Below are 26,337 nucleotides of genomic sequence, written 5' to 3'. Positions count from 1 at the left end.
TGGTGGAAAGGGGCAAAGAGTGGCGGAGATGAAATAATTACAGTCTGTATTCTGTGGTGCAGCTGTAATCTCCGTGCAGCAGTGGTATTTTTTCTCTCTGCTAATGAACAATCAGAAATAATGTAATATTGTGGTTCCATTCATTTTAGGTTCCCAGACAGCATGATATACGCGGGGAATAAAATGATAACACGTTTCAGTTTCACGAGCTTCAGATGAGGAGGGTCAGTAGCTCAGTGGTAGGGCACATGGTTTGCTTTTAAAAAGTCACAGGATCCGTCCCTGCAACTTCCAGTTTAAGCATGTCTGAATCTCAGGTGAATTGGGAACCGGGCCAGCAGACAGGATTCTCCAACCTTCCAAATATCAGTTTTCCTTATATTTTTAGCTACGTACACAAGATTTCTATGTGATACTAAGGAGAACCCATTGGACGATAGACCAACTTCATGCACTTACATGGCTTCTAGAGGCTCTGTACCACTGATACTCACACAGTGAGTTAGGAACCGCATGTGGCTCTTCAATACAACCATTGGCCCATATTTCAGAAAAGGGGGCCTTGCCCAGTTAGCAGGAGGTTTCCACCTTGAAACAGCTGCTTCCAAAGGACTGGGTAAGCAGCAAGCTTAGTAAATGTGTCTCTTTTAGTAGGTAATTGTGAATATGGCTCTCCATGTGCAGCAGAGTGAGTACCAACAGTCTTATACACAGATCAAGCACAGATCAAGATGGGTAGCTGTGTTAGTCTGTCTGCAGCAGTAAAAAAAGAGCAAGAGGTCCAGTAGCACCGATAAGACTAACAAAATTTGTGGTAGGGTATGAGCTTTGGTGAGTCATAGCTCACAAAGAAGTGAGCTGGTATCTGAAGAAGTGAGCTGTGACTCACCAAAACTCATACCCTACCATGAATTTTGTTAGTCTTATAGGTGCTACTGGACCTCTTGCTCTTTACTGCACATAAGCAGTTATGGATGTGTTTAATGCAAGTTATGGTTGCAAAGCGTCTCTGTAAAGAAAAAGGAATGTTCACGTGTCCAGAGCTATTGCAAGATTTGAGAAACGGGATAGATACTTACGTCAACGGTAATAAAATCGAGGGCACAATTAAATCCCTCCTCTGCATCAAAAACTTAAGTTTTCTTGATAGTGACTGAATTCAGAATAAAATAAACATCCTACGCAAATCCATCGCAACCTGAAGTTTGGCAGATGGTTTGAAGACCCCGCAGCCACAGCTTGAACAGCGGGCTGAGTGTGCTTTTAGAATGAGGGAATAAGATTACCTTCTTTGAGTCAACAAACAGCTCAATTCAGCGTTTAGCTTCTGCCATGCCAAGAAATTAAGCAATTCTGTAACAATTGGAGTAATCTAGGAGAAGGTAACTCTATATTCTCCTGTAGGAAGGAAAACGGGAAATAAGAACCTTTGTGTTTCAGAAACTAGAAGCTGCATCTATAGGGCTTTTTATAAAGAATTTTAAGGGGGGGGATTATTCTGAAAGGGCAGGCATAGGGTTCTGCTTTGCCATACTATAGTTGAAAGGGGGGGGGACCTGGAGGAAAATCCACAAAGCCAGCACTGTATCTGAGATGTGTTTTCATAAGGAAAAAAACCAGTTTTAAAGTGTATCCCTCCCTTCAGCCGTGAGACATGGACAATAAGTGACCATATACAATTTGTTCAGAATTTGGCCGCTAAACAGCAAAATTCCATGCTGATAGCAGGGATTTCTGATCATTTTATCCAGCTTTTATCATTAAAATTTTATAAAATTTGACCCATTGGTGCTAGTCAGTCACGAGTAGAGATGGGCAAGAACCAGGAAAAAAAACCCCGAACCGTGCGATTCGTGGTTCGTTGCATCTCACGAACCATGTTCCTTGCAGTGCCCATCTGTGCTGGGCACTGACGAAATGCACTTTTTTAAAAAAAAAAGCCTTTCTTTCAGAACATTATGATTCATTGATCACAAAATTTTTTAAACAAAATAAACTGTTGTCAGAATGTACTCTTTTGTTTATGATTGATAATGGTTTCATCCCACCTTTCTGTTATCCCAGTGTCCACAGAACTTCCCCGGTTCATAATCTTTTATTTCTTTCTCTTTTATATGGAAAGGCTGCAGCGATTGGTAAAGGATCTGCTAAAGCAGCAACAAATTCAAGACAGCAACAAAGTTTCCGCTCTGGATAGGATTTTAGGAGAGATTTCGCGCATTCTGGAAAAAGAGGTACCACAACTGTCATTGTGTAGGGGGGGGCATTTGTGAATCCTTCCCACTCTTCGGTGGTTAACATACTTCCTGGCCCCCTCCAGCAATGAAATCTGGCAATGAAGTCTGAACCCAGGATGCTTTTGCACCTGACTAAAAACCCAGAGCATTAAATTTTCCTCCTGGCAGAAGCCAGTATTCCAGCTCCAAACCAGTCAAACTATACAGTGTTGTCGTGAAAGCCTTTTTACCTTTTCATGCTTTGATTTAGAGGATGAGATGCTTACAGTGTTTATAGAATAACAGCTTCCTTGTCAAGCCATACAGAGAAAGCTGTAGATGATGAAAAACTGGCCATCTTCAAAACTGACTCTTCTGGGCACAGTGGTAACATATAGAGTGTATGGCTGTCCGAGATGTAAAACCAGGCCTTTTTTTCTGGGAAAAGAGGTGGTGGAACTCAGGACCGCACAATGACGTCACTTTGGGTTAGCTGGAACAAGGGGGGAGTCTTTAAAAGTATAAATCACCCTCGGTGAAAGTGGTCACATGGACGGTGGCCCCGCCTCCTGTTCTCCAGACAGAGGGGAGTTTAGATTGCCCTCCGCACCGCTGAGCAGCATGGAGGGCAATCTAAACTCCCCTCTGTCTGGAGATCAGGGGGGGGGGCCACCGGCCATGTGACCATTTTCAAGAGGTGCTGGAGCTCTGTTCCACCACATTCCAGCTGAAAAAAAGCCCTGCGTAAAACCAACCAATTCTTTTATCAGTGGCAAAACATTTGTGAAATACTGCATCCCCCATTCTTGGGACCCTCGCTGCTAGCTCCCTTCTGTTCTTTAGAAAACAGGTCACAGGCCTTTGAGGTTAAGTCTGTTTGCAACGTTCAGAAAAATAAATGTAAACGTTTAGACCCACAAAGAATCTTGGAGGGAATAAACTGTTGGGAAAATTCCCTTCCCAATCCAACTCTCTCTCTGTACCACACTGTAAGCTCTTAGATCCCTGAGTGAGCCAGTATATCCACCTCCTTGCCTTTAAGTGATGCTTCACTGCGTTCTGTTTCCTAGAGAGCAAGAAGCATGCTCAGGTGACAAAACGGGCAATCCTGGGCTTAGACTGGAGTAACTCTGTTTAAGATTACGCTGAAAGTGGTGTTTAGTCAGGCCTTTTCCTAGGCAGTTCGAATGGTGCCTAATTGGCATCGGGCTCCTGGCCAGCTTTAAATTACTTGTTTTACTGTAAACCACTTCGAACAACAAGGGAAAAAGCAGTATAGAAACATAATAGATAGATAAATAAATAAAAACCAAAATCAGACCATCAGTTTGAGCCCGAAGTGTCAGTTCACATTTGTTTTGCTAATTTTGTTGTTAAAATGCCTGGCTTTTTTCCTGAATCCCTGAATGCACACCACTATGTTCTGCAGTTATAGTTTCATTGCTCGACTCCCTTGTTTTTGTAATTCTTGAGGCAACAAAATGAGCAGGGCCTTCTGCGGATCTTAGTTCAAGGAAGGACAAGGGAGCGGGTAAATTTATGGAAGAAAGCGTTCTCCAAAGTGTATTTTCTTGGCCTTATAGTAGTTAGTGTGTCGGACTAGCATCTGGAAAAGACCCAGGTTCGAAACACCCTCTGCCATGGAAGCTTGCTTGGTGACTGTGGGGCAGTCACATACTCTCAGCCTAACCTACCTCACAGGCTTGTTGGGAAGATAAAAAGAAGAAGAGGAGAATGTCGTGAGCCACTTTGGGTCCCCATTAGGGTTGCCAGGTTCCTCTATCCTCCCAGTGGGAGGATTGGGACCTGGCACTTAACGTTCCCCTGCTCCATGGTGACCTCCCGCATGTGCAATTCGCACATGCACACCCTGGAGCCAGCGTGATGATGTCACTTCTGGAAGTGGCGGCAACAGCGGAGGCTGCGTGGGTGAAAGGGTGCTCCCCGCACTCCCGAGGGGCTGAATTGACCACTGTGGGGCCCAATTCTACACGAAACAGGCCTGCTGTGGGACGCGATTTGGGGTGCGCCACGCCACCTGTGGAGTGCAAGTAAGTGGGCGTGGGGGGGAAGTGTGGGAGCAGGCGGGGGGATGGCACTCCCAGTCCCCATTGAAATAAATAAACATGTTTGTTGCCAGAATATATATTTCTCCCATTTCATACAGCATAGTAGAAATCGTCAACACTTTTAAACACACAAATTGGAAACCACTGCATCTTGATGTGAAACGATTCCTCTGGTTATTGGTTAAAGATGAGTTTAACTTTTGGGGGCGGGGGTCGAGTAGCTACTGAGTAACATAAGCTCGGTGCGGCTTATCAGCAGCTTCAGACATGTGATTGCCATTACTACAAATAAACAGAATTTAAACAGATAGACTTGACATGGAATTTTCTCCCTCCCCTGCTCCTGTTGTCGAAGGCTGCCCGTTTTCGAGCTGCAGTTTGGGCTGCAAATCACACAGAATTCGCTTATTTAAGTTCATATCTGCCAAAGTTTATTAGTTGGTGGAAGTGAGAAGGGCAAGATACTCCATGACCCATGTCGCCGGAGCCGTAATGTGGTACAATATCAGATTCTGGCAAACCCTTCCTCAGTTCAGGTTCATCGAAATCCAAACAGCACAAACAGTGGAAGAAAAATAAATCCGGGCTGTTGAAAGACATGCTGGGAGAGGGGTGGTTTGTGTAAGGTGCTAGAGAAGACCCCTGTATCTTTACACTGAGGTGGAGCAGCACAACTGAACCGTTCTCCGAAGCTGCCTTTCTCCATCCAACCTGGGAGATTTGCTTGAGCATACTCCAGAATCTTAATTCTGGCTAGAGTTCTCCAGAACTAAACTGACGGGCCTCTCAGGCCTTCAGAGGTGACAGATGTCAACTAGAGACAAGGCTTTTTCTGTGGTGGCACCTTGCCTCTGGAACACCCTCCCTCTTGAAACTCCCTCAGCACCTATTTCACTATATTTTAGGGCATCTTTTTACCTAGGATTTCAGTTAGGGGTTTTATCTTACCAGCTCTTTAAAGTCCACTTTTATTTTGTAGATAGGTTTTTTGTTTATGTTCAATGGCTGGTTCTTATTCAGTGATGTTTTAACTGTAAGCTGCTTCAACTAGGATTCGGAAAAGGTACCACTTAACACTCTGCCTGTGGTGCAGAGTGGTAAGCTGCAGTACTGCAGCCCAAGCTCTGCTCAGTTCAATCCTGGCAGAAGCCGGGTTCAGGTAGCCGGCTCAAGGTTGACTCAGCCTTCTATCCTTCCGAGGTCGGTAAAATGAGTATCCAGTTTCCTGGGGGTAAAGTATAGATGACTGGGGAAGGCAATGGCAAACCACCCCGTAACAAAAAATCTGCCAAGAAAACGTCATGATGCAACGTCCCCCCATGGGTCAGTAATGACTCAGTGCTTGCACCTTTACCTTTATTGGCTGGTTCTTATACAGTGATGTTTTAACTGTAAGCTGCTTCAACTAGAATTCGGAAGAGGTAGCATAGAAATATCCTAAATAAATAAGAGCCCTGCTGGATCAGACCAGTGTCCCCCTCGTCCAACATCCTGTTTTACCCAGCAGGTTGCCCTGAAAGGCCAACAAACGGGGCATAGAGGCCGATGTTCTGCCCTGCTCTTACCTCTCAGCACTGTTATTCAGAGGTTTTCTGCATCTCATTATGGAGTCTCCGTTCACTCACTGTAGCAAATAACCATCGGTAGATTTCTCCTCCATGAATCTGTCTGACTGCCTTTTAAAGTCATCCATAGGCCCCTTTTAAATGTGAGGATACCTACGGCCACTGTAGAATGTATTTCTGGGTCTGTCGACCACTGTTAAAAAAATGTGAGCCAGTCTTGGAAATATGATCTCCCTCTCCCTACTCACTAACCTTGGCCCAAATGCTTTAAGGGAAATATTGGCACCGAGTTTAACCATGGTTAATGCTAACCATTCTTCGGGGCCACCAAGGGAACTAGAAGTACAAAATCCCAGGGGCTTTGTTCACTGTGGTGGTCCCAGGATCTTGTAAGATCCTTCCGGGGGATACCTAAGCAAGCATCTCCTGTGTGTGAGGAGGGGGCTAAATGGGGCCTAGATTTACCAAGTTTCCCAGCTCTTAGCATTACTGTGCTTATCTCTAAGTACTTTCTTCAAACGAGGATTTTGACTTTTAATTTTCTGCTCTCAGCTTCTCTAGGGAAGTCTGATTTCTTTGAGCCAAGGCTGAGAAGACACTGGGAGTTCAGTGCGTGGAGCTCCCAGTGTTTTTAAAAATCCAGCTATCAAGTACATGGGGCCCAGTTTCAATCAGGACCACCACACGAGGACACGAGTATCTACCTCCCCTATCCCGCTCCGTTGCCCAACCAGGGAGCCAACATTATACAGCTTGTAGTTTTGCCCCAACAAGCAAAACTACAAGAGATTACTGAATTTTTTAAAACATTTGGAGCTCAAGATATAGCGGTCCCAGCCTCTTATCTGATATGGTTATTACTAACTCTTGGGTTCAGATACCATTTCCTCAATTAATGTGTCTAATCAGATGGAAGATGTTGGCTTTTCACTTTTCATGTTGATTCTTCCCCACCCATCCCAATTTTCTCCTTTGGGTTTTCTGCTTTGGGAGCGAGTATTGTGGTGGCATGTTTATGTGGTTCGGTTTGCTGTCTCAAATGGCGGGAAGGATGGGATTAAAAATGGTTTAAACGAGTTAAAGAAATTGTTAGAGAGCTGCTGTTTGCTTAGATTGGGGAAGGATAAGAGAATTTTAAGCAGCTTTTATGACGCTTCGTGTAACCCAGCGGTTTGTTACGATGAATCTGGCCATATAACGGGACTTTGTTTTGCTATAAACAGTTTAAATCTTGCACAGAAGACAAACTGTTCTTTAGGCCTCAGGAAGTAAGGAGAAGCAAACATATGTACAACATTACCAATATCTGTTCTTAATTGGTCCATTTAAGGCAAGAGAGTGTGTATATTTTACCAGGAAAGCATAGATTTGTGTTTGGTAGTATTGATAGCAATCGACTAATAGAATAATAGGTATAACTCTTTTCAGGAGCTGTTATAAACATGAGTTTTAAATGTTTTTTTAAAAAGAAAAATCTTCCAGCCTGTGGTTAACTCAAATGTGTATTTTTCCCTTATCACCAGCATCTCCCTTGCCGTGGCAGAGCTGTAAAGAGCGTGGATTGTGTTTCTGTCTATAAAATCATACCATTGCTAATTGTGCCTTTACCCAGTAACCTAAACAAATGTTATTGGATTTTCCTCACAAATTCATCGCGAGCCATTTTATGACAGGGAAAGCTTTGTAAGCTGCAGGCGTATTTTAATTTTTTAAAAGTGTATTAATACAAAAAAGCTGCAGGGGTATTTAATAAAAAGTCTATTTGTATTAATAAGCACCGGAGAATTAATACAAGATTTAGCAGAGCTTTTAGATACCTCTAAACATCATAGTCAGTTCATACTTATGGGTCTGTTTGCATCTGTTCCTAAGACTGCACTGGATGAAAATGACAAAATATTGCAGTTTTCCAAATTAGCTTGGTAAATCAACATTAACATGCAGAGCTCTGTATGTGCCATGTGTCAGGTGACAGGCTGAGAGCCCCTTGGGTCAGAGGTCGGCTGCCTGCACCACCAGAGCTCATGGTCAAAGGAGAGAAGTGCAAGCAGTTCCCACTGAGACACTTACACCATAGCCCACAATTCTGCTGTCCTGGGAAGTCTGGTGACATGGAGTGACCAATCCAGCGCTGTTATGTAGTATAAAGTTCCCAATCTGCTGCCTTCCCTGAGTCTGGGCAACAGAGAGAGGCTAGCAATTTTTCTCCGTGTCCAGGAAGATTACAGGCCTGCAGTGCGTCCTTCCCAGCATAGCTGCCAGTCCTTCCAAACAAAGGTGGCATTTCTGGCCCTTGTGAATGCCAAGATACATTTGGAAAGGTGTAGGCTGTGGCTGTTGAAATCTCAGAAGCCAGAGAGAGGGTTTGGTAAGATAGCCGATGTTTGGAAATTAAGTGGGGCATTAGATGCAAGAAGGAACCTGGCCTTCCGGGGGGGGTGAGAATTGAGACTTGGTAGTCAGTCTATGAAAACATCCTCAGAAAACAAAATTCAAGTTAATTAGAATTTTTTTATTTATTTATTTATTTCGATTTGTATTCTGCTCTCACCACAAGCGGACTCAGGGCAGATTACATCATTTAAAACACAGTCACAACAATAAATGCAATAATCCGTAAAATTCATAAAACATTTAAAAATCTTAGTTAATTAACATAATAGAATAAATATCAAGATGGCAGCAACCACGATAAAGTAGTTTGCTTAGCTTCACTTGGATAAAAATCTGTAGGCAATGCTGGTGTAATTTCCAGGTGCAATTAAACTGTTAAAACAGGGTGGTGGGGGATTAAATCATTCATTCACTCTTTCCTGATAGATAGGCAGCTCACAGTTCTGAATCTACTGCTGGTATGTTGGTAAAAATGACAGTTTTCTATCCCACGTTGGAGCTGTACCATATGCTGGATGTTGACGATCTTGCTGATAGATGATCAGACACTCCACTTGGGCTTCTGTACTGAAGGCATCACAGATAGTTTGTCAGTATCGCAGGCTTCATAACCGTTGGCACGGCAGAGGATGGTCCAGTGATGAACGGTATTATCACCCTCTTTACTGATGTAGTCAAAAGAGTGCTTTACATTTTTAAGAATGTTATTTTTCTCGCTCCTATTAATGCTGCCAAAGGCAGCCACTTTAGTGTAACAAGGAAGGAAATAAACTGTCAGTAATATAAATGTAGCTCCTCCACCCAATAGCCCCGTTCTTCCTTTTGTAATTCATAATCAGCAGAACACCAAGAGCTGTAACATACCAAGAGCTTTCTTCAACTCTCGGTTGGAAGCACTCAGTATCGTGTACACACAGGTGTTAGGTTAAGCTGCATATAAGTGTCCATAATTACATAAGATCTCGTAGTGAGTTAATGATTACATGTTCTAAATGGCATTTAATTTTTTTTAAAAATGTAAAATGTTGATAGCCGTCCTTCGTCGCCATTGCTGTTAGCAGCAAGTCAAGTCTTGCAATGCTTACCTTCGTTATGGAAAGATGAGTCTATGAACTGTTAGAAGCAGGGTCTTTACTGCAGGGGCCCCAAGGCTCTGGAATGACCTCCCTGTGGATGTCAGGTGGGGCAAGTCATGGGGGAAAAGGGGTTGTGGCTCAGTGGGCACAGCACACAGTTTGGTATCTCTACTTGAAAGAATCTCAGTAAGGACTCTCTGTAGAAGATCCGAGAGAGCCACCAGGAGCCCATAGTGCACTGGATGGACCAATTATCTGACTTGGTGTAAAGCAGTGTCATACGTGTATGTCTACCTAATACCTAGCCCTGACCTGGATAGCCCAAATGAGCCTGATCTCATCAGATCTCGGAAGCTAAGCAAGGTCAGCCTTGGTTAGTAATTGGATGGGAGACCTCCAACGAAAACCGGGGCTGCAGAGGCAGGCAATGGCAAGCCACTTCTGTTAGTCTCTTGCCATGAAAACCTTGCCGGGGGTCAGATATGACTTGAGGGCAACACACACACCTAATACCTAATAATATGCCTGCACATATACGCACACGTCATCTGTATTAGTGAACACACACACACACACACGAGAGATTGACAGATCATAGATTAGATTGAAATCCCTGATAAGTGTCTGCAGTACTATATTCATTTATTAATTTGTACGCTGCCTTTCCAGAATCTTGACTGAGGCACCGGCACAAGTAAAAACAGTACAATGAAATCATAAAAGGACAGCATAAAAATGAGCCATAAAAACATAGCATAAAAACAAGCTTCATTTCAAAATGCTCTAGAGTTCCACAGAACTCAGAAACACTCATAGTATGGGTTTTTAAAAAATCTTATGAACAGAAAAATGTGATTCCTGACATTTCCCAGTTACTTATTTATGAATTCGATAAGCTCCGAACTATAACAATGACTTGTGAAAGATCAAAATATTCTAAACCCATTTTAGGGTGTGGGGAAAAAAATTAATTATAGATTCTCTGAAGTTGTCCATTTTAAATGCTGCGTTGTTTCCTGAAAGTGGGTTACATTAAAATCATGTTCAAGGATGGAGAGAGAGAAAGAGAGAGAGAGAGAGAGAGGAGAGAACTTGTTTTCTAGCTTTACAATAGTGTTCCGCGGCTAATAGGAAAAGGGCAAAGAAAAGACAAACACAACGAATTTAGAAGGACGGGATCTCTCTTCTTTCCCTGTCCCCCTTTCCAAAGCATTATTCTGCCACCAGTGAAGTCTCATTATTTCTGAGCGTCCTCCTAATCAATAGGGTCATGAAAGATTGATTCCCGTAGCTGTCACGCTGTTTATGATAGAGATCATATACAGTCATTTCTAGAGGCGGTCAGTAATGCTCTTGTTAACTGGCAAGTCGAGAAATCAGTAGACACATCTTGCTTGTCGGGGGCGGGGGGGGGGCTGCGAAAAGAATCTTGATAGCGTCACTCGCTGACTGGGAGGAGGAGACTGACACTCTTAATTGAATTTCCCCGGAGAACGTAAAAAACAAAAGCGATAGAGGGAAGGGGGTCAGGAACCACACAGGCTGTCAGTGTGGGGGAGCTGCTTGCGTTGATTTAACTCTGCTAATGGCTGGGCCTGGAGAAAGGCATTGCCCAGAGGGAGAGCGGAGTTCAGGGCAGTAGCTCCCTACCACTTACTAAAAATCTTTCCAAACTTGCACGTTGCAACAGATTGCGTTTTAGAAATGGCAGTATTACTGGGGGAGCAGGAGCTCTTTTTAAAGATGTGGCAGGGGGAGGGAGGAAACGCAAGACTGCAGGATCCATACAGATCTGATCTTTTAATGATGGCGCTCCTCTCCTCCCCCCCCCCCCCCCCGCACTTGGCCTTGTGTGTTAGGATCCTGTTGTATCATCGTTTGCAGAATGGCTGCAAGAGATCCACCCCTGTGTTTTCTGTTCAAAGATTGGGCTGCAGCGAAATAACGTTTGTTTCCGGCAGCGATAATTATCCTTCACGTGCCGGGTCGGTGACTTGTGCAACTCCCTGCCACCAGATCTGGTGATGCCTGCAGGCTTAGATGGATTGAAAAGGAGGGTAGACTGATTTACAGTCTATCGGTCACACCAGCTCAATGGGAACTTTGGGTTCAGAGGCATAATGCCTCTGAACGTCAGGTCCTGGCAGCTGTCAGCAGGCCCTGCATGCGATCGTTCCCCTGGGCATCTGACCGGCCGCTATCGGGAAACAGCATACTGGACCCTTTGGTTTGATCTCACGTAACTACTCCTATATGCTCTGGAAGCACCATAAAATAATTTTGAATAAAGACATTTCACATGTGTATACCTTCGGGATGCAGTCAGGAACATTTCAGACGCATCAAGTAGTCTTACCACTTTGGTTTCAGTCTGCAAAGAGAGCAAACGTGTTGCTTTCTTAATACAGAAGCCTGATGGAGGAAAAAAACAGCTCCTTCTCAGACCTGAAAAAGTCTTAATCTCCAGCCATGGAATGACCTTGCTGTCCTTCCTTGATGCATATTTTTATAAGATTGAACCACAATACTCCTGACCTCTGACGGGCATTCCCTCCGTGGCCAGTCGTGGTTTAAAAAAAAAAATGTGTTAAACAACATTTTGGGGGTTCTTTTTATTTTTAGATAAATTTGCAGCCTGCTGACGGGTCCAGTCATGATGTCAGCTATTTACATTTCAGGCCAGTGTTTGTCGTATCTTTCAAATATGGGGGACGCTTGGCAGACAATGTTTATCGCAGCACAGAGACAGTCAGGAGCGGCTGGCCTCAACAGTGCAGGGTCCACCTCTGATATTTACTTTAGAATCGGTGCATTGTTCACCGTACGGCAAGTGACCTGCTAGTGGCGCAGCTGTCCCATGAGTGTAGCCAGTGGTTTGTTGTAAATGTTCAAGTTTAAAGCTTGGGAGGGAAGAAAAACTTCGTTTCTGGAGTCTGGGGGGGTACACCAAAACCTCATTTATTTAAAAGAAGAAAGAGAGATGGGTGCTAAGAGTTCTAAGGGGGTCACTGTGTTAGTCTCTTGTAGCAATATTTCACAGATGTTTGGTAGCACTGTAAAAATGAACAAAATTTATTTCAGCATGAGTTTTTGTGAGTCAGAGCTCACTTCCTCAGGTGTATAGAAGCAGGGCTTTTTTTTCTGGGAAAAGAGGTGGTGGAACTCAGTGGTGGAACTCAGGACCGCACAATGACATTACTTTGGGTCAGCTGGAACAAGGGGGGAGTTTTTTAACGTTTAAATAGTCCTCAACGAAATGGTCACATGGCTGGTGGCCCCGCCCCTTGATCTCCAGACAGAGGGGGATTTAGATTGCCTTCCGTGCCACACGGCACAGAGGGCAATCTAAACTCCCTTCTGTCTGGAGATCAGGGGGCGGGGCCACCAGCCATGTGACCATTTTCAACAGGTGCCGGAACTCCATTCCACCACGTTCCAGCTGAAAAAAAGCCCTGTATAGAAGTATACAATCTTATTAGGCTTGGTTAAATACCCAGCCCTGGGTTGGGGAGGGGGCAGTGTGTGTTACCAGTGACAGGGAGTTAACTGTTAAAAACAAACTCTGCATCTTTCGAGTGAAAAAAATTGCAAGTTTCTAGTAGGGACAGTATTCATTTGCTTTAAAATCTACAGAAAGGAGAGAATTTTCAACAGGTGCAGCTTCTTCCATCACATTGCTGCCGCCATGGGAAGTGTTGCACCTGCCGGGGGCGGCCTTTGCTTAGCACCGGGCATGCAGAAGTTCTGTAGTTCAGTCTCCGGCATTTCCAGCTAAATGTAGCAGAGTTGAGAAAGAGCCCTCGACCGGAGACCTTGGAGAGCTGCCAGTCAATATCTGGGTCCTTAGTGTTATGCATTAAGAGTTTCCAGGTTGGATCCTTAGAATCTCTGGTTTTAAAAGGCCTCCAGTCTTTCCCAGCCGTGCTCCCGATAACCATTTTCGCTGGAGGTGCTGGCATGGAGTGGGTTTCCTGAGCCAAGCAATCCAGGTTGCTGTCTGCCAGCGCACTTAATAATCTCCCCCCACCCCCATAAAGAATCCAGACTATTATTTATTATTTCTTTATTTACCATATTTATAGCCTGCTTTTCTCACGAGACTCAAGGCGCACTATTGGTTGTAATCATGTGATTCTGGTTCTGGTTTCAGACCTGGTTTTAAAAAATCAAGTGCCACCAGATGTCATTATTGACTGGAAGGTTGTAATTTCTTTTCGTGACTTAGGAAAGTTGACAAGAACTAAGAAGCTCTTCTGTAAAACGGTATTTTATATTCTTGAGTTCAGTAGTTTCTTTTTTTTAAAAAATCTTCCCAGTAGCCACTAGAGGGAGCAAAACAGCACTATACTTGGTCGTGCTTAGAAATTGTAACCTGTAGGGAGAAATAAGAACTAGATGCCTGCAATCGTTATTCAGCATAATGCAAACATTATTCCTGTGTGGCAAAGAAGTTCCTTTGTGTTGGTGTTGAAACTGGGGATTTTTAAGATGGGATGCTTTGGAAGTATTTTGCATTTTTCCATGCAAGCCCTAATCTTGCATAATGTGAGGGTTCATTGCTCGAATTGGCAAAAGCTTACCGTTATCATTCTCTTTAATGTAATAATTTATTAATTAAAATTTAGTTGGATTTTTAAGTGCCAGGGGATCCAAACTCACGGTAGCCCTAGATTATAGGGTGAGCGCCGGGAGAGATTCCACGTAAACCAGACTGATTTGATCTGTCCCATGCAGAATTATCTGACAAAACAACGGGGTGGGGCAGGAGGACTTTCACAAACACAAAACGGCAACCTCCTTAGTGGCAGAAACACAGTGTTTCGTCCTGCTTCATATGAGAGGCTTTTTAACTGTTAGAGGAAGGGCAGTGATAGAGAATTGGGAATAGGGCATTCCAGAAAACCTGAACTTAGATTTTCAGTTAAGGAGAGGAAAGGAGGACAGCAGCCCAGCCAGTGGCAAATGCAGTACTTGAGTGTATCTTCAGCAATGGCGTACTTTCCTTGGGTGTTTTATCTCCTGTTGTGTTAGTGATTAGTGTTTACATTTAATTTTATTTCCCTGTCTTCTTGTCTCAACTATTGCAGGGCTTGAGGTAGTGGGGTGGGGTGGAGTTTAAAGCTTTACTGAGTGCCCCCAGCCATGTGTCCTTTGTAAGTTGCCTGGATATTCTCTTCCCAAAGGACTTTTTTTTCCAGTTAGGGGCTCTGAGATTGATTTCGTGTCTAATCATCATCATCGACATTATTATTATGCCTTTCTCACTGGACCCAAAGTGGATTGCAAGTATGATTATTTATTATTTGTAATAAATGTATTATTTATTTGTATACCTTTATTATTTATAATTATTTATTATTTGTTTCCTTTCTTCCCATTGGGAACTCAGAGCAACTTTCATCATTTTACCTTCACAACAACCCTGTGAGGTAGGTTAGGCGAAGAGTGTGTGACTGGCCTGAAGTCACTCGGCAGACTTCCATGGCAGAGGGGGATTCCTACATAGGTCTCCCAGATCCTAATCTGACACTCTAACCACTACACAGTTCTGCCTCACTTTCCCTGTCTTATCAGTAAGCAGGTCACAAAATATGTATAAATAGTATGAAGGATTCCTGAATGGTCGTGCATGTCGGTTCCCTGGATGGGCAAATAGGCTTTTGTCAACGAAGACAAGTGCACAGTATTACATCTAGGCTATAAAAATGGGAAGCACAAATACTGGATGGGGGATACACTTCTGGGCAGTAGTATATATGAAAGGGATCTTGGGGTAAGAGTGGACTGTAAACTAAATATGAGCAGTCAGTGTGATGCAGTGGCAAAAAAGGCTAATTCAGTCTTGGGTTGTATCAAAAGGGGCCATAGCGTCGAAATCGCAGGAGGTCATAGCCCCTCTCTATACTGCCTTGGTCAGGCCGCACCTGGAGTATTGTGTGCAGTTCTGGAGGCCTCACTTCCAAAAAGGATGTGGACAAAATTGAGAGGGTGCAGAGGAGAGCGACGAGGATGATCAGGGGTCTGGAGACTGAGCCCTATGAGGAAAGGCTGAGGGCCTTGGGAATGTTTAGTTTGGAGGGGGTTGAGGGGGGACATGATTGCTCTCTTTAAATGTTTGAAAGGCTGTCATTTGGAGGAGGGCAGGGAGCTGTTCCAGTTGGCAGCAGAGGGTAGGACACGAAACAACGGACTTAAATTACATGCGCAAAGGTACCGGCTGGATATTAGGAAGAACTTTTTCACAGTCAGAGTAGTTCAAAAGTGGAATCAGCTGCCTAGGGAGGTGGTGAGCTCCCCCTTTAGGCTGATCCTGCACTGGGCAGGGGGTTGGACTAGATGGTCTGTATGGCCCCTTCCAACTCTAAGATTCTATGGCCCTGCTGAGCAGCTGCCCTGACAGTTGAAAGTGAAGAACAAGCCTGTGTGTCCAGTAACTGTAGGTGACGTGATCCGGTACGTCAGCGTTGTGAAGTCCTGGAGCAGTCCCCCCCCCCACACACACACACCTGTTTGTACCCATCTAAAGATGTCCACTTACACCTTCCCTCAATACACAACATGCCGCAGTGCCCCAGCTGCCCCTTTCCCCGTGTTTTCTTGCTGCCATGCTACTTCCATGTGGGGGAAGGGTGGCTGGCTGGGGGGAGGAGGGAGGGGGGTGTCCCAAAGTCTGCCAGAACTGAAATGAGCTCCAAATAAAGTGTGCCTGATTGGTCGTTCTTTGTAAAATAAGCATTGCCGAATATACATTATCAGCTTGCCTCGTTTATTTTAAGCGGAGGCTTTTTCTTGGCACAGGAGCTGGATAATTAGTTTTGTGCGGCTGCGGTGATGGTGTTGGTTTGGTTTTATTTAGAACACGGTTGGTCTAGGATCCCTGCCAAGAATAATCCTTGAGCCTTCAAGTCGTAGGGGTAATGAGTCTTAGGGAAGGGCTACATTTTTAAAAAGAGAGAAACTGAAGAACTTAAATGTCTTGAACTCCGTCGATGGTTTCTTCTTGTTTATTGGGTATTAATATGGTTGGCTGCTCAGCGGATCATCAGGGCTGCAGCCTGCGCAGTTGAGCAAGGCTGGGCGAGGATTTGGCGGCAGAATGAGGTTTTGAGTGGAGTTCCTTCTGTATGGCAGATCAGAAATCCGTCTATCTGTTTGATGCGTGCGCAGAAAGTTGCGCAGGCACCCAGAGAGCAAGAGGCCGCGATGCAATCTGCCTAGTGGGACTTAGTATTCAATTCCATTCTGTCTTGTACTTTAGAGCTTAGTTGTAGTGCTTAGAATTTAAAAAAAAAATTAGGTCCAATTCTGCCCACCAATTAGGTGACATTCTCACTCAGGTCACTAGTTTTTTTAAAAAACGGATCTAAAAACCAGCACTCCGGACAAGGCAGCTTTATTTATATAGGTATATTTATGATATATGCATGTGATACACAAATCTCAGGCATGCATTGAATGAGACCCTTGTGCCTGATGGCTAGAAGCCAGCTCCTTAATGCTAGGTTTGATTCTCGTTGGGACGTGTGCCACTTTTTTAAGGGCCTGGGGGAGAAATCTGGAATTTCATCCTTAGGGCTGGATGAACGGTATAAAACATTTCCTCCGCTTGCTGTCAGAAGCCATTGCAAATGGGGCAAGAAGGGGCTGCCTAGACTCCCAAATTTGCCCCCATTTGCTTCCAAAAATTCTAAATTCCCCCCCTCCCTTCCAGATTTGTAGATAACCTCAGTTAAGAATCATTGGTTGACTGAGTCAAGAGACCTAGGTTTAAATTCCAGCTCCACTGTGAAGTTTGCTGGGTGATGTTGGGCCAGGCTCTTTTTCTCTCAACATAGGGCTGTTGTGAGCATAAAATAGGGAAGGGAGAGCTGTTTGTGTTACCCCGAGCACCTTGGAGGAAGGGCAGGATAAAAGTATGCTAGATAGACACGGCATTAATACCCCACTGTGGTCTTTCCCCAATCCTTTCCTCCCCAGGTTACACCCCCTCCAAATCTCCAGGAATTTCTCAACCTGGAGTTGTCAACCCCAGTTGGAAAGCCTGGAGAAGCCCCCGGTGAAATGGGAGAAGCGATTCAGTGGCGAATTTAGGTTTTTTCCTCTGCAAAATATTGCATGAAATACAACCTGTTGCTCATTTATGCTACATATTCAGAAATACTAAACAAAAGAAATAAAATACAAGCTAGTTCAGGATCCCACACTGAAGGGGATCCCAAATTTAAAACAATAATCATAAGAATTACTACTTTGGGGCTCCTTGGAGGAAAACCGGGTTAAGAAAGTAATAAGATTTAACACATGTAATTGCTTAGAATCATAGGGTTGGAAGGGACTTCTAGGGTCATCTAGTCCAACCCCAACCTTCTTTCTTCCTTCCTCCATTAAAAGATGTATTCCCAGCTTTTTCCTCATAGAGGCGTCTTTTAAAGAACCCGGACATTGTGCTTACTATTTGCCCAAAATGGCCAGTCATTGACCAACATTGGCTCACTGAGGCTTTCAAATGACTTCATGAGATCAGAGCTTCTTCCTGCGGGTCTTGCCAAAAGGAAACGACATCCCGTGCAAAAATGTCACTGCCGAATGAAAATCCTGTTCCAGGATCTTGAGAGTCGAGATTGCTTCCTAATCTGAAAGCACCATCATTTTTTAAGACCATGGTTGGAAATCCCACTGGCTAGCATTTCTGTGCTTCTCAGAGAAAATATCCTGTTGCAAAAGCAGAGGAGCTTTGGTAAAATGTTCCCGTGCAGTCAGTTCTGACAGACAGACACACACACACACACATTTTAATTTCTGAATGTATTAGTTGACAGCAGAAATTGTCAATAGCCATGAGGAACTTGGGGCAGTGAAGATGTGAATTTGTATCTTTGGCTGTAGTCGGGGCACAGGACAAGCATACTTGGCATTCCTCTCTTAGGCAGTGAGGTTGGTCCCGTATTCTTGCAGGCCTTCGATAACAGCCAATAGACATTCCTCTTCGAGAAGGCCTTTGAATGCCATCAAATTAAGGGAACTGCATTGTGGTTTGGTTTCATTTTTTGTTCTCAGTTTTGCTTGTTTTCATTGGCTTGATTGCTGATGTGTCTTTTTTTCCCTCGAGATTCCACTGTCAACTGTGATTTCATGGAGATGGACGTCTATTTTAATTTTGTTAGCTACCTTAGGGAGTCCGTGAAGGGCCAGAAGGAAATGTCCTTAATAAATATCTCTGGGACAAACGAGTTAGACTGGAGGAGGGGGGATTCCAGAGTTCTTTGAATATTCACAGGTGTTCTGATGCATGCCATACAAATAAACTGGAAATTTGGGACTGGACTCTTAGCATCTTGTTAAGACTCTTTGAGCGTTGCCCAAAGTTTCCTCTGTATTGCTGCTGACCTCTGGTGTCTGCTGGCAGCATTGAACAGATTCCTGCTTCCTTCCCTTTTAAATTGAAATAGAACAGAGTTTCTTGACTGAATTCGGATATTTACCCCTGGACAGCATTCTTGCATTTTTCTGTCCAAGTTTCTTTTCTGTTTACAGGAAGAAATCTGCAAGCAGGAATTGAGTGTACTTGATAATTAATGTGCAAGTGATGCCACACTGAAAAGGCAAAGTTGTAAAGTCACTTCTCTGTGCATTCTGCATCCCCGCCCCCCCCCTTGCAACCAGAGTGCGCGTTTACTACCATCTCTTTCCAGGAGGTTTAAAAAGCAACCTGTGTGCTTGAAAACAAAATAGAATCACCTTGGGAGGCTGTGGGGGGGGGAGGGTCTGGCAAAAATAAATGACATCAGAGAGACAAGATGATGACATGCATTTACATGCTTTAATAGTACCTTCATAGTATCCCATTCAGTGGTTCACAAATGAAAACAGAGATGCTATTTTGTTTAAGTAAAGTGCCCTTATTTTCTCACTGGGCACCACTGCCTATACACTTGACACCTTTTAAATATTCCTGAAAGTTTATCATCTGCCTTCTCTATTAATTGACTTGACAATAACGTCCCCTTTTCTGGCTTAGAAGTCAGAGTGGTTCAGTAAACTTGTGCGTACACACACGTGCATGTGTCTGTGTCTGCTTGCGCACACGTGTGCGCATGTCCCATCAAGTCCCAACCAACTTACGGTGACCCCAGCAAGGGGCTGTCAAGGCCAGTGAGAAGCAGAGGTGGTTTGCCAGTGCCTTCCTCTGCAGATCCAGAGGAGTGAGCCGTGTTAGTCTGCAGTAGCAAAATAGAAAAGAGTCCAGTCGCACCTTTAAGACTAACCAATTTTACTGTAGCATAAGCTTTCGAGAACCGCAGTTCTCTTCGTCAGCTGCATGGAGGGTATGAAGAAACTGGTCAGAGATATATAGGTGGTGAGGGGAGGGGGGAGTGGATGCGATCAGTGGCTTCTGATAATGGGATTCTGGTAATGCGTCCTTCTCGAGAGTAAATGTGTGCGGGACCACCACCTCCCATAAAACAGCAGGCACCTCGCCTCTCTGCCGTCCTGGCATTTAAAAAAAAAAAAACATACCTGTCGTTCTTAATAAAAGATATTCCCAGGCTTCTGAATTTTGGATTTTGCTTTGGGCCGGTGCAGATACCGGTAACCTCCAAGAACAAGCCCTCTCCTTAGATTAAAAACGCATAATTGAAGCCTTTGTTAACTGACTTATTATTCCGGTTGAAGCGTTGCATACTTCTTAAAGCAGGACTGTTAAAAGGACGCCGCAAGCTAGCAGATTTTCCCAGGTCCTTAAGTCCCATCCTCCTTAAGTCCTCCTTAAGTCACGATGCAGCAGCAAAAGTGTTTTCGGAGGTGCCACCAGGTGCCAGCCCTGGACAGGTCCGCCTCTGTGCCTTCCTAATGAAAATGGAAGCCATTGTTCCCCATCTACTACTGCCTCGGCCGCAAACGCAAGATACCTCTTCCTGCTTGGTCACAAAGGACGTCATTATGGTCTGCAAAAGAGTCCTGTACAAAGACAGTTCATCTGGCCTGACCGGGGCTGCACTGCAGGCCACCAAAGATTAACAGCAGCTTCTCCTTTGATTAGGTTAGGTAATAACAGTTGCTTTAGTTAATAATTGGATGGATTCCCGAGCCATGTAATTCAGGTTTTTGGCTGTCTTTTTTTTTTCTTTTTTTTTCTTTTTTGCTGGCATGGAGCTGAGCTGTATTATTGGAAGAGAGCCTGTAATCCTATTAGTTCTCACTATAGCAGGAAAGATAAGGGGGATTCACGGCCATTAAGGTGTTGTATCAGGTAGGAAAATAAGCGAGCCACACGCATTCAGGGAGCAAGTGAAATTCTGCGTATATAATCACATGCGAACAATAAAATAAACAAAGGGAGTTTTAAGTATCCAGCATGCTCCTACAAAGAGGAAGGCAGACGCTCCAGCTGTTCCTAGTAAATCGCTCTTCCCGTTTTTGCCTAGTAGAGATGGCTTGTTGAAATTTTTGTTGGTTGCTGTTCTTCAGGGTTTAGAGTCCCTACCCCACCTGCCAAATCTCTAGGAATGAAATCTCTGGGTGGAGAGATGCATCATGCCCACTGGACATGGATACAAATGCCTGCCCATGAGCATTAAAGCGCCACACGGTGCCCATCTTGCAGCTGAATTAAGAGATTCTGGATTGCAGGACAATTGCGTTTTTCATGCCTGTCTTTCACGCAAAGAAATTTTTTCGGGCTTCTTGGCTTTTTAACCAGTGAAAAGTAAGCTGTTGCTTTGTGGAGCAGGCTTCTAAAATAGCACACATAAATCCCCTAAATAAATAGGCAGGCAGAAAAAGTGTGTGTGTGATGGGAGAGACCGATGCCCTCAGACCAGTGGCCTTATTTCAAAAGAGTTTCTGCAACAGCAACCCTATTTCTCCTGCAATTTTGGAGGGCGTGCTGAAAAGTTTGTACGCTGGGACCTGTTGTTTCAACATCGTATTACAGGTATAAAGTTCTTATGCTCTGGTCTTGTGTGTTATTGAGAGAGCAACAGAATTAAACAACAAACCTGACAAAATCTGATCAGACTTTTCCTGATTCTGCAATTCAATATTTTGAGCAATTTGTTGTTGTTGTTTTAAACCCAGAATGCTGCTGATCTGGTGATGTTTCACGCGGCAGGGGGATTTACAGCTCTGGAGCAGATCCTTCAAGCGGTGCTCACTTCTACCAATCTGAACGCCGTTCCACGAATTCCTCTGAAGTAAGTACAGTGCTTCACTTGCCTTTTTTGCGTGGTCAGTAAATTACGGCACCCACAGTTCAGACTGTTCTTCTGGCTCTCTTTCTGTCTGGCTGTCGCAAGGCAGCTGAGAAATAGGTTTACAGAGACTTCTTTGGACGTGTCTTGCTGTTGAAATCTTATATGGGATTCGAGTCTAGAGTGAGCTGTGAGTAGATTGCTTAGGGGGAGTGTCCATTTCACATCCATGCGAAGAAATTTCTTGCCTTATCAGGCGTGTGACACAATCCTTCCGTCCGAAACGCTGCTAATATGAGGGGGGTCAGTATTCTGGCCATACGTGAATGTACTTTTATGCTGAAACCTATCTCTGCTTCTGCAGAGAGGTGGCTGTAGATGGCCAGTCAGCTGGGAAATCCAGTGGCAGGGAGTTCCAAACAAGACCTTTCTGACAAAAGCAAAGAATGAGGATGTTACGGGGAGGTGAACCCATTGAAGGGAACCACCAACTGGAAGCTTTTTAGTTGGCGGGATTTTGTGAAAGCTCTGCTGAGAAACTGACGATTGAGCCAGCCTAGGTGGGATGAATGCATTTCTGAATGTGACTTCAAGAAAGGGAGTGGAAAGTCAACTTGTTTCCTAGTAACCGGCCAACCTCTAAAATTCTGAGGCTTGGACCCAAGCAACTGCAAATGGGACAGAGTTATTCACTGCTGTATTATTTCTCTGCATCCCTCTGCACACCTCAAAGCCATTCCCAGGAACAGTGTGGAATGATGCGTAGGAAGCCCTGGTGGGAAGGGGGAATAGACAGAAATGTTCCTCTCTGCCACCCTGATGCAAGCCCTTGCTCCGTCTGCATACAAGTAGAAGAGATTTGTGTCCTCTTTCCACTGACAGACAGACACCAGTTGCAAACACGCTCGAGTGATTTTGCTCTCACCAAGGGAATGCTGAAGTCCTTTAAATCTCTCTCAGGATCAAAAGAAATGCAAATATTCTGATATATTAGAGAGTTACAAGTATAGAGAGAGTACTGGGGCGGGGGGAGGAGAGAATCAGATGGGAATACAAGAGAAAGGAGGAACTTAAAGAAGGAAGTTCCTAATGAATGCTGAAATTCCTTCCAAATTGTGTGAATAGAGCCCTTTGTGAGGGTTGCTGCATTTCTGCGGCGCCTTTGGCAGTGATTCCACTTAACAGGTTTAGGACAAGCATTCAGTTAATCGTAGATGAATTTTGGCAGGGACTTATTCCATGGCTTCAAAAAGCACTAATCATGAGTTAATCCGAATAGGAAGCATCCAATGTAATTCCAGTCGAAATGGTATGGTATCCAAGTGAACATGGAAAACAAAATAAAAATCTGTATTATTGCGCAAGCTCGCACACGATGAACCGGGGTTTCCTTAGACCCAGGGACTCAGGCTCCAGGCTTCAGTACTAATGGCAAAACCAGAGCTTACTTTCACTATAGAGTGCTGGCTTCAGTTTGAACAGCAACGGGAAATCACTTTCTCCTTTGCTATCATCCCCGTTTTGCACAGTCTGTTATGCATGCAGGCCGCTGAACGTGGGGAAGCCGCCAGCAGCTGGTGCCGTTCATGGAAGTAGGAAAAACAGACCACCCACAAACGCAGCAGGGGTTTCAAATATACTCCTGGGACTCCCCAAGTATACAGAAGAATTCTGTAATTCAAAACAAAAAGATCTCGTCCTTTAAAACAACCAAATCAGAACTGAGCATGCTCCAGGGGGCAGCAGCTGAGAACGAGGACCGAAGTCGACGAAAATGTTTCTGCAGTGTCTGCCAAAGGACCCACCCCCATTTGGCAGAGTGGAGTTCCTTTTTTAAAAAAAATAAATAAATATTGGATGGGTCATTATACAAATATAAAAAACATACACAGTTAACTTTCCATCATATTATAATACCCCCCACCATTTCCCCCTCTTTTCCATTGACTTCCGACAGTTTTCCATTTCCTTTATTACCTCTTAGATAAAATCTTAACCAAATTAAACTCTATATAAAATAATAATACCTATCTAATGATAAATACCATTATCTAACATTCCATATCCTTTAGTACTATCTATCAATAGTATCCAATAACCTACAATATAATATGCCCCCTATATTAATAGCTATATACTACATTCTAAGAATGGGTCATAGTAATATATTTTATACCATTGCATATCTTTAGATAGCACTATTACACATATCTATCATATCTATCATGTTCAAAGTTATTAATATCCTTTATATTGTTATCCAATTCATGATGTTATAACCTAGTAAATTATAACATATTATACTTACATATATCAATAAAATGGTATATTATCACAGACTAGATTTTTTACCTCTAATATAATATAATGATTACTACCTCTGTATTAATTCAAAGTAACAGAACACCATCCTCCGCTCAGAAAGTATCCAAAGACCACACCTTCCCTTTAATGTCCCACTTTTTTTCTATATAGTTCTTAAATTTCCGGCAGAGTGGAGTTCCTGATGGGAATGGTACCGCAGGCGCTTGATCTGCCGTGGGACAATGATGTGGGTGGACTCATGCCTCGCCCCCGCACTGTTTTCCTGGGCTCTGTAATGACCCTGCCAGACTTCCGCTTGGGAAAATAATGGAGGGAGGGAGGAGCTCCTCCTTCACCTTGCTGCCACCACACAACCAATTCAGGCCCCCCCCCATGGCGCTCTTAAAAGACGTTCCCACCTGGAACGCCATACATCCAAAATGGCGGTGAGTCCTCGTTGCAGACTCACGGACACAGCATTATCGAGTTCGGCCCACAGTTAAAGCGTAAAAGGGAAGGGGAAAGTAGTAGTGCTTTGCAATGCCTCAAGAGGAGTCAAGATCTGCTCGTTGTAGCGGGTAAAAAAGAGACAGCATGAATAGCCAGCCTCATCCACGTCACATCCTTATAGCTCTGTGGGTTGATTGTTGCGGAGATTATCTCTTTCACTCGAGATCGTTTTATAAGAATCAGAAGCATTCCAAAACACTCCAACTGAAAGAAGGAGGCTAATGCCAAACATCGTCTCCGTGCAGTTATATAACTTGAGAGTAAGTAGGTGCTCGTCTGCCAAATACAACAGAACTGGCAGATTTATAAACCCCTTTTAAGCAAGTGGTTTAGACTCGAGCCTTAGCAGAGGCCCCTTCCTAGCAACTTTTTGGACGTAAATTACTTTGGCGTTCTAAGAAAATTAGATAGAGATCTTACGCAATTCACACAAAGATTAAAAACACAATTATAAATATTGAAGGCATGCATCAACCGGGGAGAAGCCTCCAGGTTATTCAAGAGTATCGTTTGGGTGGCGAGGAAGCCGCAGACGTTAGCCAGGTGTCACTGGGAAAGGCCCGAGGAAGTAGCCTCCAGGCTTCTTCTGCCAGTGCCAGTATTCCTCACCCCTCACACACACACACCCCGAGTTGAAGGAAGGTGGGACTTGGGCAGATTTGCATAGGGCCTGAGCACAGTCGAGGCTGGGAGATTTCGACCTGAATTAAGTAATGGACAGTGGAACTTCAGAAGAAAGAAAGCCCAGAATTTCTATTGGTTCTAAATCCAGCATCTAGATTGCGGCTATTTCGCCTCCAAGCACAGGCCAAACTGCTGACATTAACCTATAAAATCCTACACAGTTTGCAACCGGGGCTCTGAACGGTCGACTTTTCCCATACATACCTGCACATCAGCTGAGGTCATTGTTGGAGGCCCAACTCTCTGCGTTCCCCGTCTTCTGGGGCTGGGTGGGCATGCATCAGGTGGAGCTAAAACTCTGGAACCCCCGCCCCACTGCGACTCACCTGGTCTCCGCTTTACGTTCTTTTAGGCCCCAGGTGAAGTCTTTGAATACACTACCGTGGTTTTCCTTCCCTTCTCTGCATCATTAGTTCAATGTTTTTAAATGCTCTTTTTTGAATGCTGCTTTTTAGGAGGTTTATCATTTTATCCTGCTTAAATTTGATGCGCCTGCTGTTTTTGATTTTTGGTTTTGACTTGTTCTTACTGGATTTTAGCATATTGTGATACTGTTTTTTGTACTGTAAGGTGCCTTGGGTATAATGATACAAAGAGGAGGTGTGTAAACATTTCGAATAAATAAACGGAGAGCGCAAGGTTGGGTTGTCAGCTCCATCCATCCTGTCCCCAGCTTTTCAGGGGTGTTCAGAAGGAAAAGAAATTGTGTTGGTGCAGTTTCTCTTCTGGCGGCCACACCAACGGGAAAAGCGACATCTTGTAGAACTTTCTAGGGACACCTCTTAGATTGATACGGAACTTCACAGGGCCAGAAGTCCAAGTTTAACGTCACAGATTAATTTGAACTAACCAGTAAAATCCTCAGTAAAGGGGAAACTTGAAAGGTCACTTGCTTCAAGCAGGCTTCCTCTGCAGGACTGGAAAGCCAACCGCTGTGGTGCCAGGCTCCATCAACACTACCTTCTGACAGTCAAGATCTCCCTACAGCTAAGGAAAGTTAGTAACCCTGATACAGAAACCTCCTTCCGTCCTCTTGCGTCTTCCTGTCCTCACCTCTGTAGGCTGGCTGCAATGGTGGCTTCTTAAATTGTACGTAAAATACTCCTGCAATGTTTCTGTTCTTTCTCCAAACATATAGGACTTTTTTTGACTCCACCCGCCCCTGGTGTTTTCTGCATTGCTCCCCCCGCCCCCGCCCCCCAATCTTTACTTTTCATTCCTGTAAAACTGTTGGCTCTTTTCTTCAAGATTTTTTTTAAACATTCACAAAGCAGTTCCCCTCATCTGACCCTTGTTCCCCTATTTGTCATATAAAGGTTTAAATCGAA

At 44.1% G+C, this 26,337-nt stretch overlaps 1 protein-coding gene across 1 annotated transcript in view; it reads left to right on the top strand.

The window, feature by feature from the left end:
- The window catches only part of SCAPER (S-phase cyclin A associated protein in the ER), a 151,533-nt gene that overhangs the window by 70,227 nt on the left and 54,969 nt on the right, over window positions 1-26,337 (top strand). Inside the window, exons 23-24 of the mRNA XM_055002805.1 lie at window positions 2,123-2,234; window positions 21,399-21,514. Of these exons, the coding sequence (XP_054858780.1) occupies window positions 2,123-2,234; window positions 21,399-21,514 (228 nt within the window). The remainder of the gene's footprint in view (window positions 1-2,122; window positions 2,235-21,398; window positions 21,515-26,337) is intronic.

Source organism: Eublepharis macularius, chromosome 18 (assembly GCF_028583425.1).
Source record: "Eublepharis macularius isolate TG4126 chromosome 18, MPM_Emac_v1.0, whole genome shotgun sequence".
Lineage (NCBI taxonomy): Eukaryota > Metazoa > Chordata > Lepidosauria > Squamata > Eublepharidae > Eublepharis > Eublepharis macularius.
Note: the sequence above shows the minus strand (reverse complement) of the source record. Positions and strands in the feature narration are given on the sequence as shown.